We start from the raw sequence: 18,977 nt of genomic DNA, 5'->3' as shown, positions 1-18,977 counted from the left end.
AGACCACACCTAGAGTACTGCATTCAGTTTTAGTCACCACACTATAAAAGAAAGATGTTGAGACTCTAGAAAAAGTGCAGGGAAGAGCAACCAGGATGATTAGGGGACTGGAGGCTAGAACATATGAAGAATGTTTGAATGTTTGAATGTTTATTTTATTTATATGCCGCCCTTTTACCCTGAAGGGGACTCAGGGCGGCTCACAACTCAACCAAGGGAGGGGGATACAGACAAAAAATTAAAACAACGCGCAACAATACATAATTTAAAACACGCAACAGTCATACCATTCGAGAAGGGGGTAGAAGCTTTTTAGCCCCAGGCCTGTCGGAATAGCCAGGTTTTAAGGGCTTTACGGAAGGTCTGGAGGGTGGTGAGGGTTCGAATCTCCACGGGGAGTTCGTTCCAGAGGATCGGAGCGGCCACAGAGAAGGCTCTCCTCCGGGTAGTCGCCAGTCGACACTGGCCGGCGGATGGAATTCAGAGGAGGCCTAATCTGTGGGATCTAATCGGTCTAGAGGAGGTAATTGGCAGCAGGCGGTCTCTCAAGTACCCAGAATGGCTGCAGGAACTGAGCATGGCTAGTCTGGTGAAGAGAAGGACCAGGGGAGACATGATAGCAGCATTCCAATATTTGAGGGACTGCCACAGAGTGGAGGGTCAAGCTATTTTCCAAGGCACCTGAAGGCCAGACAAGGAATAATGGATGGAAACTGATCAAGGAGAGATTCAACCTAGAAATAAGGATAACTTTTTTGACAGTCAGAACAATCAACCAATGGAACAGCTTGCCTTCATCACTGGAAGTTTTCAGGAAGAGCCTGGACTGCCATCTATCAGAAATGGTGTAGGGTCTCCTGCTTGGGCAGGGGATTGGACTAGATGACCTACAAGGTCCCTTCCAACTCTGTTATTCCGTTATTCAGTTGTCAAGCACCCCAAATTTTGATCGAGTGATCATGGGGATGCTGCAACAGTCACCAGAAACACAGTTGTAAGTTGTTGTTTTTCAGTGCCATTGTAACTTTGAACGGTCACTAAACAAATGGTTGTAAAACGAGGACTACCTGAATTTCAGGATAGAGCTGTCTATGTTGGCGCTCTAGGCCTCCCCTTATTGTTTGACTCATCTTCTGATTTTGTTAGGAAGTTCGAAAAAAGACCCTTGCTTGTTTTTTCTTTTCCTTTGAGGTTTTGAGCTTCACACTTATGATTTTCAGCCCCAGGAATTTCTTCTTTTTTTTAACTTAAGACATTTTTTCCCTACTTGCACAGTAAGTAATTTTAATTACAACAGCAGTCATTGCTTTCATATGGCAACAATTCTGCAAAATTACATTTAACCTTCATGTGGGTGTGCTGATTCACAGACTGTGTACCCTTACTGGTTTTGGGAAGACTTTTCAATTTTGTCACCTCTTGAAATTTGGCACTTTTATACTGGTTCCTCCTTGGCTTAAGACTAAATCCAGCCCTGCTTCAGGGAACGCAGAACAACTCTACCCTAGGGATGTGCATTTTTGGGGAGGAGAAAAAATCTTTGGATTTGTGTAAACTGGGCACAGGATCTCTGCACATTATTAAAGTAACCTTTTTTCAGACTTCTGCTTTAAGAAATTATCTTAAAATGAATGCAACTCTTAAAGCAACCACATCTTTGCACGGAAGCTTGGGAAAAGGCAGGCTTCCTGAGAGGTACTTTGCTGACTCAAAGAGCCAAAGCGCTTCTGAAAATTTTTTCAAGTTATGCATAGCCCACCCTTTTCTCAAAGAGAGATTCTTGGTCAACCAGGCTCAGGAGGAAGAATTGTAAAGCTGCACTGCCCGAGTTCTATCTAATGAAGGATCAATCCAGAGCAATAATAGCAATAGCAATAGCAATAGCACTTAGACTTATATACTGCTTCACGGTGCTTTACAGCCCTATATAAGCGGTTTACAGAGTCAGCCTATTGGCCCCAACAATCTGGGTCCACCTTTAGCCACCTCGGAAGGATGGAAGGCCCCAACCTTGAGCCTGGTGAGATTCAATCTGCCAAACTACAGGCAGCCGGTGATGAGCAGAAGTAGCCTGCAGTACTGCACTTTAACCACTGTACTACCGTATAATGTACGTCACATGTACAAAGTTATTATACATGTAAAAAAGGATCCAGATTCAGTTGTTATCTTCTCCAAACTAGCCTTGGATAGAGTCCCACCTAGAAAGCCACTGCCATTTATGGAACTATTCGGACAAATGATCCGTCTTAGAATAATGAATAATCTGTCTCAAGATAGAAATCATAGGCAAAGCATGATCTGAGGGCTGTTGACTGCTGAGTGAAACCAGAGTCATGCAATAAATTCCAAAGATATTACTGTCTGACCACAGGCAATAGAAGAAGAGATCGATAGCCAATTAAAACTCATATGTGGCATTTGATCATTTGTGGCGTGATGTGAAGGGTAATTAATGGAATTGCTGCCTTTTTGACATTTGCAACTCAGGTCCTGGATCAAGATTAATGGTGGTGCTATTGTAACTGTGCATTGTTTAAAAAGTCCAGAGCTGTGATAAAACGTTAGTGTAGACCCCTTCTAACTTTTGTGTGTTATATGTGTAAAGTGGTTTGATAAATAAGATAATAAAATACTCATGGACATATTTTTAAAAAAAAAAATACAGAGAAACGTCTTCAAATGATTGTGAGAGGGATCTTGGAGTCTTAGTGGACAATTATTTAAATATGAGCCAGCAGTGTGCAGCAGCTGCCAAAAAAGCCAACACAGTTCTAGGCTACATAAACAGAGGGATAGAATCAAGATCATGTGAAGTGTTAATACCACTTTATAATGCCTTGGTAAGGCCACACTTGGAATACTGCATCCAGTTTTGGTCGCCACGATGTAGAAAAGAGGTGGAGACTCTAGAAAGAGTGCAGAGAAGAGCAACGAAGATGATTAGGAGACTGGAGACTAAAACATATGAAGAACAGTTGCAGGAATTGGGTATGTCTAGTTTAATGAAAAGAAGGACTAGGGGTGTTCCAATATCTCAGGGGTTGCCACAAAGAAGAGGGAATCAAGCTATTCTCCAAGGCACCTGAGTGTAGAACAAGAAGCAATGGGTGGAAATTAATCAAGGAGAGAAGCAACTTAGAACTGAGGAGAAATTTCCTGACAGAACAATTAATCAGTGGAACAGCTTGCCTTCAGAAGTTGTGAATGCCCCAACACTGGAGGTCTTTAAGAAGATGTTGGATACATCTGGAATAGTATAGGGTGTCCTGCCTAGGTAGGAGGTTGGACTAGAAGACCTCCAATGTCCCTTCCAACTCTGCTATTGTATTGTATTGTATAGGTCTGAATTCCTTTCTGTTAAAATAAACTCCAACTATGCCATTCATTTCAAGCCAGTGGTGGGATTCAAATAATTTAACAACTGGTTCCTCTGCCCTAATGAACAGCTGGGCAGGCGTGGCTTGGTGGTCATGTGACTGTGTGGGTGTGGCCAACTCAATGTCACTCAGGGGGGGGGGGGTGCTTCGCCTTAGTTGTTACAATGCAATAATGGTTAAACGGAGAGGCAGTTTCTGTAAGCAGGGCAATAAAGATTAGGCTAGAAACAACACCAGAATGTTTCCTTCCTGCCTTCCTTACAGGATTAGCCCTGTAAAGTGGGAAAAAACAAAAGGAAATTTCTTCCAACAACCAGTTCTCTGAACTGCTTAGAAAGTTAACAAATAGGTGCGAACTGGCTGAATCCCACCACTGATTCAAGCACATACTGAAATAAAGTGCCCCATTTTCAATTAGGTAGAAAAAAAATCCACATCCAAAGTTCAAAGATTACCCTTGAAATTAATCCAAATTCAATTTTTGTGGGTTGTTTTTTTTAAATGGCATTGTGATGTGGATATATGATAGAATCTTAGTATGTAACTTTGCATATTAGAGCTACCAAACTGGTTATTATTCCACAATCCATTTTTTTCTTATTACCTTTTCTTCTACTGAATATTCTTAAGGTTTGTTTCTATTCTGATATTTTAGTTTTTTCTCTTCTATTGTATATATTTAGGAAGAAAAGAAAATTATAGAGAAGTATAATGAATAACATTGGCATAAACCAGATTAGCTATACATTCTGTTTTTTTTACCCTGTTAACTGAAAATAGAACACGGCTGCTTCAAAGGGGAAGAGTATGGTTGGTATGAATTCATTATTGCCTCTTCTGAAATCCCATTAATGCCCCCTTATGCATTGATAACCTAGAGAAGATTCTAGTATAATCATACACAGAAATGGCAGCACATTCCTAGGATCCCTGTGTGTTTGTGAGAATTGATAAAATGTTCTTAGTATTATTTTACCATTATACAGCAGTACATACAGTATGTCTGCTCACAGAGCATTCATAAAAAGATACAGACAATCCTCAATTTACTTTTATTTGCAATGTTGCAGATTAGTAGATCTGAAAGAAAATAGAGAAATTAGTAAAGGAATAGAATGCTATGGTGTTTTTTAAAAAATAAATAGTTAAGTTGCTGAATTAGTTTTAGATTATCTTTCTATTGGCTCCCAAATTTAGAAGAATTCAGGGAGGGGTGGAAGGAATTGACCATACATTTTGTAACAGAGGCATATTAGTAGTCATATTATAATATCGCCCAAAATAAGAACGCATCCACTGTGTCACGGCTCCTTCACTTAATAACCAAGAAAGAAACCACTCAACTCCATTTTACAGAATTAAGAGTACTTTTACTGATTATAAGTAATGAGAAGCTAAGCAAAGCTGGATCTGAGCAAAAAGGCGCGAAAGCATTTAGATATCAATACATGATTCATTCCCCTCCCCTCGGTACCCCAGTCCATAGTCCAATCATATATCTCCACAGCTGTCAGGTGGGAGACATCTTCAAAAAGCATCATTAGGTTGGTATGTCGGATGTTGCGTCCTCCTGACGCAGCCGGCAGGCATGGCCAGCCAATTGGCAGCCGGCATTTCTACCGCCAGCCGGCTGCCAATTGGCTACCCGCCTGACAGCTGTCAAATATAAATAGCTGTCAGGCGGGCTTCTGTTGTTCATGTTCTGAATTCTCTGTTGCCTGTTCCACGTTAATAAAAACTGTTCCATTTACCTCAGCGCCTCGTTCTTAAAACTGGCGACGAGGATGAGCGACACGGACCCCGTTATCGTCCCAGCCTTGGCTCCTTCTTTGGTTTTCACCGCTTTTCGGTCAGAGGCTGAATCCTGGGATGCATTTCTCGAGAGGTTCGAGGATTTTTTCCAGGCTCATGACCTCTCCGATCTCCCTGAGGGGAGAAGACGGGGCACCTTCATATATTACTGCGGCCCAGAAATGTTTGCCACCGCCAAGGCTCTTTCCGCGCCGACCGCGGTGCACACAATGCCTCTCAACCTCCTCATGGCTAGGCTCAAGATCCACTATGAGCCGACGCCATCTAAGTATTTGCGCCGGCAGTTCTTCAGGCGCTGCATCCAACGTGAGGGACAAACGATCAGCCAGTACGTGGCTGAGCTGAGAGCTGCCACAATAAATTGCGAATTCGCCGACCTTGAAGATGCCCTTTTGGAGCAGTTTATTTATGGGCTGCTCGATATTAATTTACACCACCGCATATTGTCCCGCGCTGAACTGTCCATGAAAATCACGGTGGACGAAGCCCGAGCATATGAGATGGCCGGCCAGTCCACCCCTGATGTTCGCTGATTCCCTCCGTCAGCCCTGCCAGCGCTGCCTCACTCGGCTGTCCATTGCCAAATGATGGTCAATGACCCCTATGCCGACGCTGCTTCCTCCATTGACCGCCTCCGATCTCTGCCCTCTTGGGATGGCGATGTGTGTCTCAGCTGTGGTGGCCGCCATTCGGCCTCCTGCCGTTTCAGAACGGCTCTCTGCCGCAAGTGTGGTAAGAAGGGCCACATGGCAGCCGTTTGCCGCTCCGCTCCGGGGGACACTCGCAACCCGAGGCCCCTGCCATCTGCTTCCTCTGCTCCTCTTCCATCGATGATGGACACTCCCATCCCTAGGCGTTCGCAGCGCGTGCGCAGAAGACCAACCTACTTAAAGGACTACGCATGCGCTGTCTGGGGGGAAGGGGTGTTGCCTTCTCTTGACGCAGCAGGCAGGTGTGGCCAGAGCCTCAGGCTCCTGATTGGCTCTGGCACGCCAGCCGGCCAGCAAGAGAAATGCCGGCCGCCGATTGGCTACCCGCCTGACAGCTGTCAAATATAAATAGCTGTCAGGCGGTCTTCTGTTGTTCGTGTTCTGAGTTCTCTGTTGCCTGTTCCACGTTAATAAAAACTGTTCCGTTTACCTCAGCGCCTCGTTCTTAAAACCGGACAGTTGACCTTGGCGGGAAACTCCCCTCCTTCCACATGCGCAAACGAATGGTGAGAACAACTCCCAATTAACAGTCCTCCTGTACAGATTATTTCCCTCACCCAAATACCATGCCCTCCCTCCCCGTTTCAATGGCAGCCGAAAAGCAAGCAGCAAAACAGAGGCTGACACACTGCTTAAATGAAAAGTGCCTAGTTATGTACTTCAGGGTTATGTGAAATACCAACCAAAGTTAAAAACTTCACCACGTAATTTCCCAAATTTGATCATATCATCACTTAGTCAAAATGTAACTTCCTGCATTTCCACAGTGACGTATTTATCTATTTTCTCAATTCACTGTCAGCCAAGAATGAGTAAATTCTCTAAGAAATGTTCTTCTAGGCTAATATTTAGAAGCCTTCCATTTTAAGAAACAATCAATCTGACAAATATAGAAATGGTTCCAAGAAAATAAATGTTGGGCTGAATCATCTAATCCAGCATCCTATTTTTCACTGCAAAAGGTCTTTCTGTGAAATTCATGACCTAGAGAAACATGCAAAGGCAATAGCCTTCCCCTGGAGGTTGCACTTAGTCATAATGATCAGTGAGCATTGATAGAGTCATCCTGTATAGATCGGAGTCCCTAAGCAATTGGTGATCATCACACTCCATGGCAGAGAACTCCATAACTGATACGTAAACAGCACAATAAAGGACTCTTCCTAATGTGTATTGAATGCATTGCCTGTGGTATCTGTCAATTGAACGAGTAAAACAAAGTGCTCGCAAGAATTAAGGTTGGCCTAAATTGGCTAAGGGTAGGTTAGGGCAATCTGACTTTAAGTAAATCAATTTTACTGTTAAAAAGACTCATTAAAAAAAGTCCTGCTTTCCTAAAGTCCAGCTAAGTATCAGCATTTGTATAAACTTCATCCAATGCAATAGCTTCCATAGCTTTTAGGCACAACTGGCATTCAGATTGGTGACCTTCCTGTCAATATATAAAATATCAGCTCAACCTGTTCAGAATTTCTCTCACGGTGAGTTGTGTTGGGTGACGCTTTGCATTTGACATTTGAATTGCGATACAAGCATGAATTCCACTGTAGAGTTTCTCAATTTGCATTTTCAGCTAACAGAACACTGTCATCAGCATGAGTTGTGTTATTGATTATTCCTCCTCAAGTTTTAAAACCATGCTCATCTTGTTCCAATCTGGCATATTGATTGATTATTGATTAGGTGCTATCGACTCCTTTTTACCATGTAGATAGGTTTTCCTTCATGCAATCTATCCTTAGCCAGTTTTATCTTGGAAACTGATAGTCCTGCTCCTCCTCCTCCTTCTTCTACTTTTTCTCCTCCTCCTCCTCCTCCTCCTCCTCCTCCTCTTCCTCCTCCTCCTCCTCATGATCTGTACCACAATGGATCTCTGATTTTGACATCTTTGTTGTTGACATCTTTGTTGTTGTACTTGAGCTTTCTCATCTCTTTTTATCCATAATATAATTAGTTTGACCTCTGGATACTTCATCAGTGTCTATAGATGTAGCCTTTTTGGAGTTGATGGAAAGCTATGTTATCACTGAGGAGATCCTTGGATGGCAGAAACTAATAAGTCATTCTCTTGCTTCTGTTTTTTAGATGGTACAGTCCAACTACATTTTCCTCTTTACTATTTCCTACTTTAACAAGCCCACTAGGTATAGCTGTGAGTTCTAGTCTTACCTTAGACACAAAGCCACCTGGGGAACCTTGGGCCAATCACTCAGATCTAGGAAGCAGACAAGGACAAACCACTTCTGAAATCTTGCCAAGAAAACTGCAGGGACTGGTTCCAGGCAGCTCCCAGGAGACAAAATTGTCTTAAACGGACCGAAAGTAATTCCTACTTTAACATTCCAGTTTTCAGTCATAAGCAGCCTATTTTCCTTGCACATTCTATCAATTTCAGTTTGAACTTCTTATAAAACTCATCAACCAACTCTTCTCCTGCATTAGTGACTGGAACATTAACTTGAACAACTATCATTTTAAAAGGATATCCACAAAGTTTACTGGACAGCATTGTACCCAGGTTTTGCCATATCTTTCCTGATTATAAAAGTAATGCCATTTCTGCTTTATTTTTCACATCCTGACTAATAAACCCTGTGATCTTCTGACAGAAACTGTGCAATTTCAATCCATTCAAATTCACTGATGCCTAAGATGTTAATGTATAGTCAATTCTTTTCATCTTTTTTCTGCTTTTCCGGTGCTCATGCCTTCTCTGTTCCATATTCCCACTATAGTTGTTTCTCTGGATTTTCTTTTTCTGCATTGCAATATTGATAACTAGACATCCAGAAGGCATTAATCTATCTGCCTCATAAATAGTGTCAGTACTCCAAAAGATCTTCAGCTCTTCCTTAGTAGCAAGTTGACTGCCATGCAACCTCAGCAACTCATAATCTGTGACTATGTCATCAGTCACTTTATATTGCTAACCATGTGCTTTGTATATATAAAATACAGGAGTGTTTCACTGTTGCCTTCCTCTGTGTAGTATGAAATGATACCTTCACAGTTGTCACTGAAATATAATCACGAATTTCCAGCATTTACTATATTGCTGCTGTATTGCTACCCCCAGATATAGGTGCCTGTTGGTTTTAGCTGGGCAGCCAGGATGACTTTCACAGGGTCAAACCTGTTTTGGGATTCAGTGGGAGACCACCTTGGCGCCCTGGAGCTATAACGTAATGTAGGAAGTTAAATAATATCCAACAATGGTGAAACACTTCCCTACTGTTACCACTTCCTATGGTCATATCAGAGTTCACTTGTAGTTATAGGGGTAGTGAATTAGGTGATAGGACAGAGATAGAGGTAGAGATAAAGAAATGATAGAGGTAGAGGTAGAGAGATAGTCTTTGACTTACCACTACAGTGAGAACCAGAATTTCCATTGCTATGTGATGCAGTTCTAAAATGTGATGTCATGTGACCACATCACTTAGCAATGACAATCTGAGCATTCCCTGTTGCTGCCACTAAATGAATGCCACTGGTTGTTTGGTGAGGACCTGCCCCAATCCAGGCTTGATCCCTCCCAAACTTCAGCCTCGGTTCTTCCAAATTAAGGGCCTGCCTCCTCTTCAGCTCCCTACAGTTGCCTATTTCCTCACCATCTCTGTCAGTGGTGGGATTCAATTTTTTTTTACTACCAGTTCTGTGGGCGTGGCATGACTTGGTGAGCGTGGCTTGGTGGGCGTGGCAGGGGAGGGATACTGTAAAATCTCCATTCCCTCCCCACTCCAGGGGAAAGTTACTGCAAAATTCCCGTTTCCTCCAGATCAGCTGGGACTCGGGAGGCAGAGAACAGATGGGGGCGGGGCTAGTCAGAGGTGGTATATACTGGTTCTCCGAATTATTCAAAATTTCTGCTACCAGTTCTCCAAAACTGGTCAGCACCTGCTTAATACCACCTCTGATCTCTGCCCTTTTGACCACCCTGCACCTTGTTTTGTGGGGCAGTAAGCAGGTCTAGAAACACACTGCTCTGGGGCTGCTTGCCATGCTGCTGCTCACAGGCTTCCTGGTGTACCATGTGTCTGGGCCTGAAAGAAGCTCCTGAGCTTTAGCGCAGCACAACATTGCACCTGCCCCAACACAGTCCAGCATCACAGTGCAAAGCCGCCATGCCCCAAGAAGCTCTAACACCACAGCCCAAATCCACAGTATCTGGGCAGTACCTTGCTTTATACCCAGCCATATTTGCCCTCCCCGCTCTGCACTCCAAAACCCCTACTGTCCCTGTTGACTGTTGTCTTCTTCTTGCTCCCACTGCTGATGAGGCATGCTCGTCCTGGCCCTCCATGAGGAAACCACATGAGACCATCTCTCCCAGGTCCTGTGGGGAAACCTCCATGTGCAACCTTGTAAAAGAAAGCCTCATGTGGCCAGCAACTTCCTCATGAAGGACCATTCCACACATACTTTGTCAGAAACTGGGGCAAGAAAATGTTGAAGGTCAGCTACGGTGGCAAGGGCTGCAGATTGCAGGGGGACAAAAGGACATGGATGAGGGGGAGGTAGGGTGTGGGAAGAGTGGAAGCAACCTGTGAGTGTAGGTAAGTGCAAGTAGGCTGCCAAGTGCCCAAATTTTGTTCAAATGACAGCAGGGATGCTGCGACAGCTATAATTTGGTGAACTGGTCATGAGGCCCCTCATTCAGTACCACCATAATTTCAAACAGTTGCTGAATTAATGGTTGTAAGTCAAAGACCACCTACAAAATTTTCAGATAAACAGATTGATAGATAGAAATAATAGAGATGATAGAGATGGAGGTGGATATCTATAAATGAAGCAAAAGGTTAAAAAAAGATCTGGACACAATTTCAGTATTAAAGGCCACAGTTACTTGGTGAAATCTGAGGTCTGTTTTGCTAAAGCTGCTTATTTTGATGAAATCTTGGGACTTCTTGCTAATGATTGTTAAACTGATAGATGTCCCTACTAAATCTTCATCTTTTACAGTGCAAATAGATTGGCATTCTTATTTCCATCTTTCTGCCGACTTCATTGCTTGTTCCTTTTTAATTTTACAGCTTCCTGAGCTGAGTGCTAGGAAATCAATAAGTAATTTGGATCCTGGCAAAGGAGAAGAAAGTTATGTTTTTCACTTTTAGTAAATATTTTGAAACTTGATTTATCTGGGAAAACAGGCGTTTAGTTCATATACTAACCCATTCATCAACACTGTATTATAAATTGCATGGAATTCATATACGCTTGTTTAGAAAATGAAACAAACAAAGAAATAAACATAAAATATTTGTCATAAGTTTTAGGAATAAAATTAATGGAACTTTCAATAGCTAATCCATAATCTGGTGAAGCAGATTCTTAAGAACATGTATTTGAATTTAAATAATTGAGTTCACAATTTCCTATCAAACTCTTAACTGATCTGTAGGAATGGTCCCATTAATTTTGAAGGTAGAATCTTGCCTCAGTATCAGTATTTGGCTCCTTGAAATGAATTTTTGAATTCTGGGAACTACTGATTTGCTAAAATGCATACCTGTTGGATCTATTCAGCAGAATGGGAAATGGATAGATGATATCACAGATCTTTGTGAGTTATGGCTTATATTTCTTATCTGGAATACACAATGCCTGATGTATTTAGCAACTGCTATGTTGTTTCTCTTAATGGAAACATTACTGAAATAGTACATCTGTCTCTTGCAGAATCACCTTCCCTGTAGATATGGAGCTTACATAAATTGAGTGATCATTCAGAACAGACACTGCTTTATAAACTTTAGGTATCCAAAACAAGTAACAAATTCTCTGTTTTGTTCAAGCCCTACAAATGTGCATCTCTGAAAGTGTTTTGAGTTGTTTGCACCTAATGATGTGCATAACTAGCTGTGTACTAAAGATGAAACTGAAAGTATAGGAGCAGCACATAGCATACGCGGCCACAGCATTCTGAAGTTGTGTATTGTGAAAGGAGTTAAGGTGACGTTACTTGTAAAGTTTTGGTAGTTGAACACCGGGAGAAATTAAGGTTATTATTGCTTCTTAGGCTGACTGTTGCTGCTAGTCCTTTGTGTGCTGCTTGCCACAAGGAAGCTCAGTTAGTCTCTTTGTTATCAGCAAACTTTGCTTTAAAAGCATAGCGTTTCCTGTTTTTTGACGTATAAATATTCAGCACCAGAAAGATTGGACTGCAACTTTCCACACCTTGAGGTAGTCCGGCACATCATGAGGTCTGCTGTTTGAGTAGGTACACAAAATTAGGTTCTAAAGTCTAGACATGTTTGACTAATACTGTTTTTGGTTATTTACAGACCTTGAATTTGGGAACAAATCTACTATTGTTTCTACATACATGGAAAGTGTTAGTTATATAATCATCCTATATTCCAGAGGAAAGAGATGGAAGTTAAGAGTGTATATGTAACAACATGGGAATTTTTAAAAACAAAACAACATGCAATCAAAATCTGACCTGAGAAATTATATTCTGAGAGGGGGGAAAATATTTTTGGAGGGGGGCGTTAGTCCAGTGATGAATATCTAAACTCTTTAAATTGACCATAAGCAAAATCAAGTTTATTTGGTCATGTGGCATAATCTCTTCTCAGTTTATGCTGGAGATTTACAAATATAATGTAAAATATCATTACCACCTACGCAGTGTTAAGATAATTTTTATATTGAGACCACTTCCTGACCTCCTCCTATTCTTTCTCATTAGCATAGTACCTTAGATACATATAGGGAGATATTATATTCAGTCTCTCATTTATTCAGAGGATCTGTTGAGTATGTTTACTCTGTCAAAATATCGTTTTTCTCTTTTCTTTCTTAACCCTCTCTCTCAGTTCTAGTTCAGGCTAGCTAAACCTTTACTTATATTTCACCAAAGCACATTCCCTATAAATTAAGATAACTAAAACACCATAAAATGTATGGTATGGCATGGCATCACAAACACCAGCTTTTTAGACTTGCACCCCACAAATATGTATGTCATGGAGCTTGGATTATAATATCATGATGCAGTTTTTATCACTTATTTTATCTATAACTATGCAGCAGTGTTTTATGGCCAACTTTTAAAAAAATAGCTGGGTAGTGAAATAGTAATATGATCTAGAAGAATATTTCTGAAAAGACTTATTTTGTACATTGTATACTCACATAGGGACTATGGAATGAGAATCTATTTACGTCTTTAAGGCTTGTAACCCATATATTTCTCTGAAGAAAGCCAACAAGAGCCGTAAATCTATAACTTGGTAAAGGGTAAAAGCAATCATCTTAAAAATTGGAGAAAGTGTGTCCTTCTCTTGGCCCACATTCTTTTGGAATTACCATTATAGTTACAAAAAATGATGGCTGGATTTAATATATGCCATGTTGAAACATTGTTCTTCTGAATACTGAATGTTGGTGAACAAATGCCTTACTTAAAGTGCCAGGAGATATTTTGATGGATGAAGAAGAAAAAAGATGATCTAGAGCAGTGGTTCCCAACCTTTTTTTGGCCATGCCCCATTTAAGCATCTCTAAAATTCTGATGCCCCCCTCCCCCCGGTGACATATAATTCTTACTTTACTCAAAAAGTGAACTCTACTCACACAAGCCTAAAAGGCCATTAACTTGGTTTAAATAAGGTTCAAATTGCCCCCAGTAAAAATCAAACTGCCCCCCCCTGTGGGGCTTGAGCCCCATGTTGGGAACCACTGATCTAGAGCAGTGATGGTGAACCTTTTTGGCACCGAGTGCCCAAACCAGAACATGTGTGCATGTGTGTGTGCCTGAACACTGGAAACTCGAAGACCAGCTGGCCGGCGTGGGCATGCCCATTTTCTTGCCCTTTTTCAGGCCATTTTTCGGGCTGTTTTTTGGATGTTTTTCAGGACTTTTCAGAGGTTTTCCAATGCTCCAGAACCCACGAAGACCAGCTGGCAAATGTGTGTGCTGGAAACCAGAAGAGCAGCTGGTAACTGCACGTGTGCCTATTGAGTGGGCTCTGCGTGCCATCTCTGGCACTTTATCTGATCTAGTAGGGCAATTAGGCAATTAATATGCTTTCAAGGTTCTGCAATATGCTTTCACTATTTTAATACAATGAATTAAGACTTTGGTTGCTTCCAGGCAAGGAAGCGCTAGAAGTCACTCTACCTCATTCATGAAATTATACAGAAGAAAGATGATATTGTCTATTATATGTAACCCTACTATGTTTTCCTATACCCATTCTGTCTTGTTCCTTTTCCCCCAGAGAACCATGCAAAGGCTGAATGCCTTTTGATTATGAGCATTAGGAATCTTCTTTTGGGAAGCACTTATGCAACCAACCTTACCAAATAATGACATTGGGAGATTTATGCTCTGAGAAGCTTCTAAGCACAGCTTCCCCTATCTCAACACCTTCCCAAACTTTGGACTTCTATTCCATCCAGAAAAGCTCAGGTTGGGGAAAGCTGCCCCAGGCTGTGCATGCTAGGGGAAAAACCAGCCAATGAGAAATACAGTAAATTCTGATCCTTGTTCCTTTGCCTTTCTTTACTAACCATATATTCTTTATCCTTCAGGTCTCATAATACATGAAGGACCCTCGGTTTACCGAATTTTTAAAAGGTGGCAAGCAGTCAATCAACAGTGGAAAGTTTTGAACTATGACAAAACAAAGGACTTGGAGGATCAAAAATCAGGGTCTAGGAGCAATCAACGAAACTCCTCTCAGATCAACCATTCATCCTCCACTAATGGCGCAGCCAGCAACTCCGCTGTGGAAGACAGTGTTGCCCGAGGAGCTGGTCACACCATGGGTACTTTGTCTGATCATCACTGTGCTTATACCATCTTGCATATACTCAGCCATTTGAGGCCTAATGAACAGAGAAGCCATTCTAGCACAAACAGAGAGCTTGTCATGAGAGTCACAACAGTTTAAGCTAAAGTATTTAGGAGGCCTTAATGCAACCGAGTGGGAAAGGAACTCAAAAGCAAGTGGCATGTGGGCTCTCTGCCCTCTCCCCATGCCATCTTGGCACAAGGAGCACAAGAGGCCTTTCCCCAGCCAAGAGGGGGCAAGGCAGACCAGCCGCTCACCACAAAAAGAGGTTAAAAGTTTGGCTGTGAAACGAAGTGCAATATATACTGCAAACAGTGAACTAGGACCAAGTCCTTAAAAGAGGGGCATGGGGGAGCGGAAGGGTTTAATTTGTCATGTATACAATGGAATAAGTAAGATTTTAAAGAATTGCACACCCAAACACATGCATATAGGAAGAGGGAAAGAAGGTACGTCTGGGTTTTTTTTTAAATGTATTAACCAGAAGTTTAAGTATTCAAATACAGAAATTATTCTGTGGCCTATGCCAACTTGAGTGCCCCAGGATGTTCAACTGAAATTGCAATTCATTGATTGCTTTTGTTTTATAAAAGTGAATAACGTTGCCCAGGCTTTTATCACATAGCACATAGCCCTGCTGGTTCTTTTTCCTCTCCAGATAGAATCAGCTAGCAGTTCCTTTTGATGGGATGTGAGGAGAAAGGGAGGGAATTCTCTCCTTGAACCACAAGCATGTAAACAACTGACAAAGCACAAGATACAGATGAATGATTCATCATGGACATTTGGTTTAAAAATTTGTCGAAATGGGCTTTTCCCATATCAAATTTTCTACTTGACCTTTCAACCATTTTCTGCAAAGCCAATTCATTTTTCACTGTATGAGTAATTTGGTACAATTCCCTATGATTGTCTTGTTTTTTTGGTTTTTTGTTTAAAAGGGGGGGCGGGACCCATTTGGATTTCATTCTGCAGCCATTTAAGTTGTTTTGGAATCTTCTCCATTTAATCATTCATCAAAAATGTTGTACTTAAGAGAAGCTGGAGTTCTGATTAATCTACCCTGTGGGTTTTAGCACCTACAGTACCTCCCTCTTTTCTGGCCTATGGGGTTTTTTAAGTAAACATGCTCAGGATTGCATTGGCAAACTAATTTAATCTGGATTTACTCATTGCATTCAGCTTGTTTGACTTCAACGTAAGGTTATATGTGAACACACAACATGGCCTAAGGCAGTGTTTCTCAACCTTAGCAACTTGAAGTTGTATGGACTTCAACTCCCAGAATTCCCCAGCTATCTGCCAGTCTTCAAATAGAAAAGGTTGAAAAACACTGGCTTACTCTGTGTTCAGATTAGGCCATAATGTCCTGTTCCACCAGCCATAGTTAAAAATCATGGTGTACAGCCTAGGACTAGAGTTCTATGAATTAGGTCAGAGTTTCCTAAGCGCCTTCTCACAACTCTCACTAAGATACAATTGCCAGACTGTTCTAAGGAAGCCATCCTATTTAAACTGATATCAATGATGTATGTTGATAGTTATCTCCTGAGTAAATTGATCAAGATATTCATTTATTTATATATGGTATATATATATATATACTTTCACAAGTGCCACTACAAGCTGCCTTGAATTATGATAAATATATACCATCTATGAATGTCTGTATATATGTGTATGTATGTGCCTGTGTACATGTACACATATACATGTATGTGTGTATGTATGTATGTATGTATGTATGTATATACATAATACACCCACGTTGATTCATTAGATTGGCAGTTACGTCAAAGTAAACACGTGAACACTTGGATGTATAGTAGCTTGTGACTTATCACTTGGAATACTCAATATTTACATTTCTCAATCCCATCCCCACCCACCCACCCAAAAAAGAGAGCATAACTGTAGAGTTTGGCCTAAGGAATCCCTTTAATGTTGCCTTAGAGCCAGTTTAGATTGTAATATTGACAGGAAAAAACAAAGTCCGGTTAACCCTTCTGAATTGAACTGGATAGATTTTAATAGGCTGTAACCTAGACACATTCTTTTGTTGGCCATAAGGATAGTCCATGTGAAATAGAGGTCAAGGAACATTAAAGATAATCCATTCTAAGCTGACCTCTTTCACAGGGACCAGTGCAATATCATTTAAGCAAGACAGCAATGGCAAGGCTGCTTACAGAATCATACAGCTGGAAGACATCTAAAAGTCCACCTGCTGCTCAAATCAGGAAATTATGCCAGGACTCTTGTAGCAATTCAGTGGTGCAAGGGAGTAATTTTTTTATTTTTGTACTTTAGTCTCTGAAGGCATCGCCACTCAACTACTCCTAAGGTTGCCAGTTCTTATCCTTTGCCCCAAGGAAACCACAGGTAGTCCTCAACGTGTAACCACAATTTATCTGGCTAAGTAAAAAGATTTCCTGAATTTTGCCCCATTTTATGACTTTACTTGCCACATTTGTTAAATGAATCACTGTGTAATGCGGTTGTTAAGTGAATCAGGCTTCCCCCTTGACTTTGCATGTCAGAAGGTCACAAAAAGGGATCATAGAACCCCAGGACACTGCAACTGTCATAAATGTGAGTCAGTTGTCAAGCATCCAAATGTAAATCACAGGGCCATGGGGATGCTGCAACCGTCATAAGTGTGAAAAATGGTCATAAGTCACTTTTTTCAGTGCCATTCAGTTGGTCACTAAACAAACTGTTGGAAGCCAAGAACTACCTGTACTTCTGAAAATGACTGCAAATGTACAGGTATTGTAATAGATCAATTTGTTAAATGTGAGATTAACTTAGTTGTTGCATTTATATTTCATCTTTCTTCTGCCATTAGCGTAGAAACTGTATTGGCAGCACAATGGCACACATTGGGATAGAGATGTCTCCTTATTTTATTCCGATAACAATAAATACAAGAGATTGGACTGAGGGCTAGTCATTGGTCCCAACTAACTTAGTGAGCTTTTTGATTAAGGGAAGATGTCCTACTTTTCCTTGATCCCTGCTATTCCTCGCCCACTATGCCACACTGATACTCCAAGAGAGGCGATAAACCATTTTAATATTAGCTAAATGATCACCTGGTTGAACTGCTATTTTAGTTCAGCAGGAATGGGCAGTAATAGTACTGTATTAATATACAGTGTATATTAAGATACCATAATGAGAACAAGAGGGGAATCCCATAATTTCAGGCCAGAGCTTTAAAAACATCTCCGCTGTTTTACTTTGGGGGTATTCACATATGAAAAGGGCTGTTGCACAGCTGAAAATACAGTTTTCACACTAATAATTTGTGCTGTCCTGCAGCATCATTCAGCCATTGCTGTGCAATTAGACCACTGTATAGGAGAACAATCACCCGGCATCAGATCAAAAAGCTGGGTGATTCTTTTAAGGCAATTGCTGAATGACAAACTATGCAATCCTATATTTTGCACAGTGAAAATATGCCTCAAATGAAATGCTACATCTTTTTATTTGTTAATTTTTAATGGTGTTGTCCCAAACCAATAAGGTCATCATGTTTCATGTGGTATACCTAAAATTAGCCTGTATAGTCTGCTTGTTTATAGTCATGAGGGAACCCTTCCATGATTTCCTTTGTGGTTTGACCACTGTGCAATTTGCAACCCATCAAATGAAGTTAAAAGAACTTCTATCCAAATGGATCAAATGATTACTCAGAGTTTTAAGTTGGTATAAGCTCTCTATTGGACAGGAGAAAAGTTAGTCAGAAAGTGAATTATATTACTTGTAAACTACTTTTTCTCACTGTGGAGAAATACATATGCAAATTTGGGTGAAATATTCTGCATGATTCTCCCTCCAAAAAGATTTATGCCCTGCTGGTGGGGAAAAAAAGCTTTGTTGAACTCAATGGGCTTCTGAAGAAAGCTGAAAATAATTGTACTCCAAGTATTTGCGGGGTACAGCACTTGCTGGTCTTATCTAACAAGTCTCAAAACTATTAGGAAAGAACTGTATTGTATTGAAAAAAAGTGGAACTATGGAAAATAGTGAAATACTCTAGGTGCAAATTCTGTAAAACGTGTGAAGGGATTGTTTTTTCTCACTCTGGTTTAAGATAAATCTCTTTGTAAAATAGGATGTTTGTTGCTCTTTTGTTAGTGTTTGGCCATCCCTGCAAATACAGGTAGTCCTTGACTTATGATAACAATTCAGACCAAAGTTTCTGTTACTAAGCGAGACAGTTGTTATGTGAATTTTGCATTTTACAACCTGTTTTGCTG

General features: G+C 41.0%; 1 protein-coding gene across 1 annotated transcript in view; it reads left to right on the top strand.

Annotated features, from left to right (window-relative positions):
• Positions 1 to 14,808, top strand: part of MARCHF4 (membrane associated ring-CH-type finger 4) — a 199,720-nt gene extending 184,912 nt beyond the window's left edge. Inside the window, exon 4 of the mRNA XM_032225552.1 lies at positions 14,447 to 14,808. Within this exon, the coding sequence (XP_032081443.1) occupies positions 14,447 to 14,808 (362 nt within the window). The remainder of the gene's footprint in view (positions 1 to 14,446) is intronic.
• Positions 14,809 to 18,977: the final 4,169 nt, after the last annotated feature.

This window comes from Thamnophis elegans, chromosome 1, assembly GCF_009769535.1.
Source record: "Thamnophis elegans isolate rThaEle1 chromosome 1, rThaEle1.pri, whole genome shotgun sequence".
NCBI lineage: Eukaryota > Metazoa > Chordata > Lepidosauria > Squamata > Colubridae > Thamnophis > Thamnophis elegans.
The sequence above is the reverse complement of the archived record's forward strand: the minus strand, read 5'-3'. Positions and strand labels throughout refer to the sequence as shown.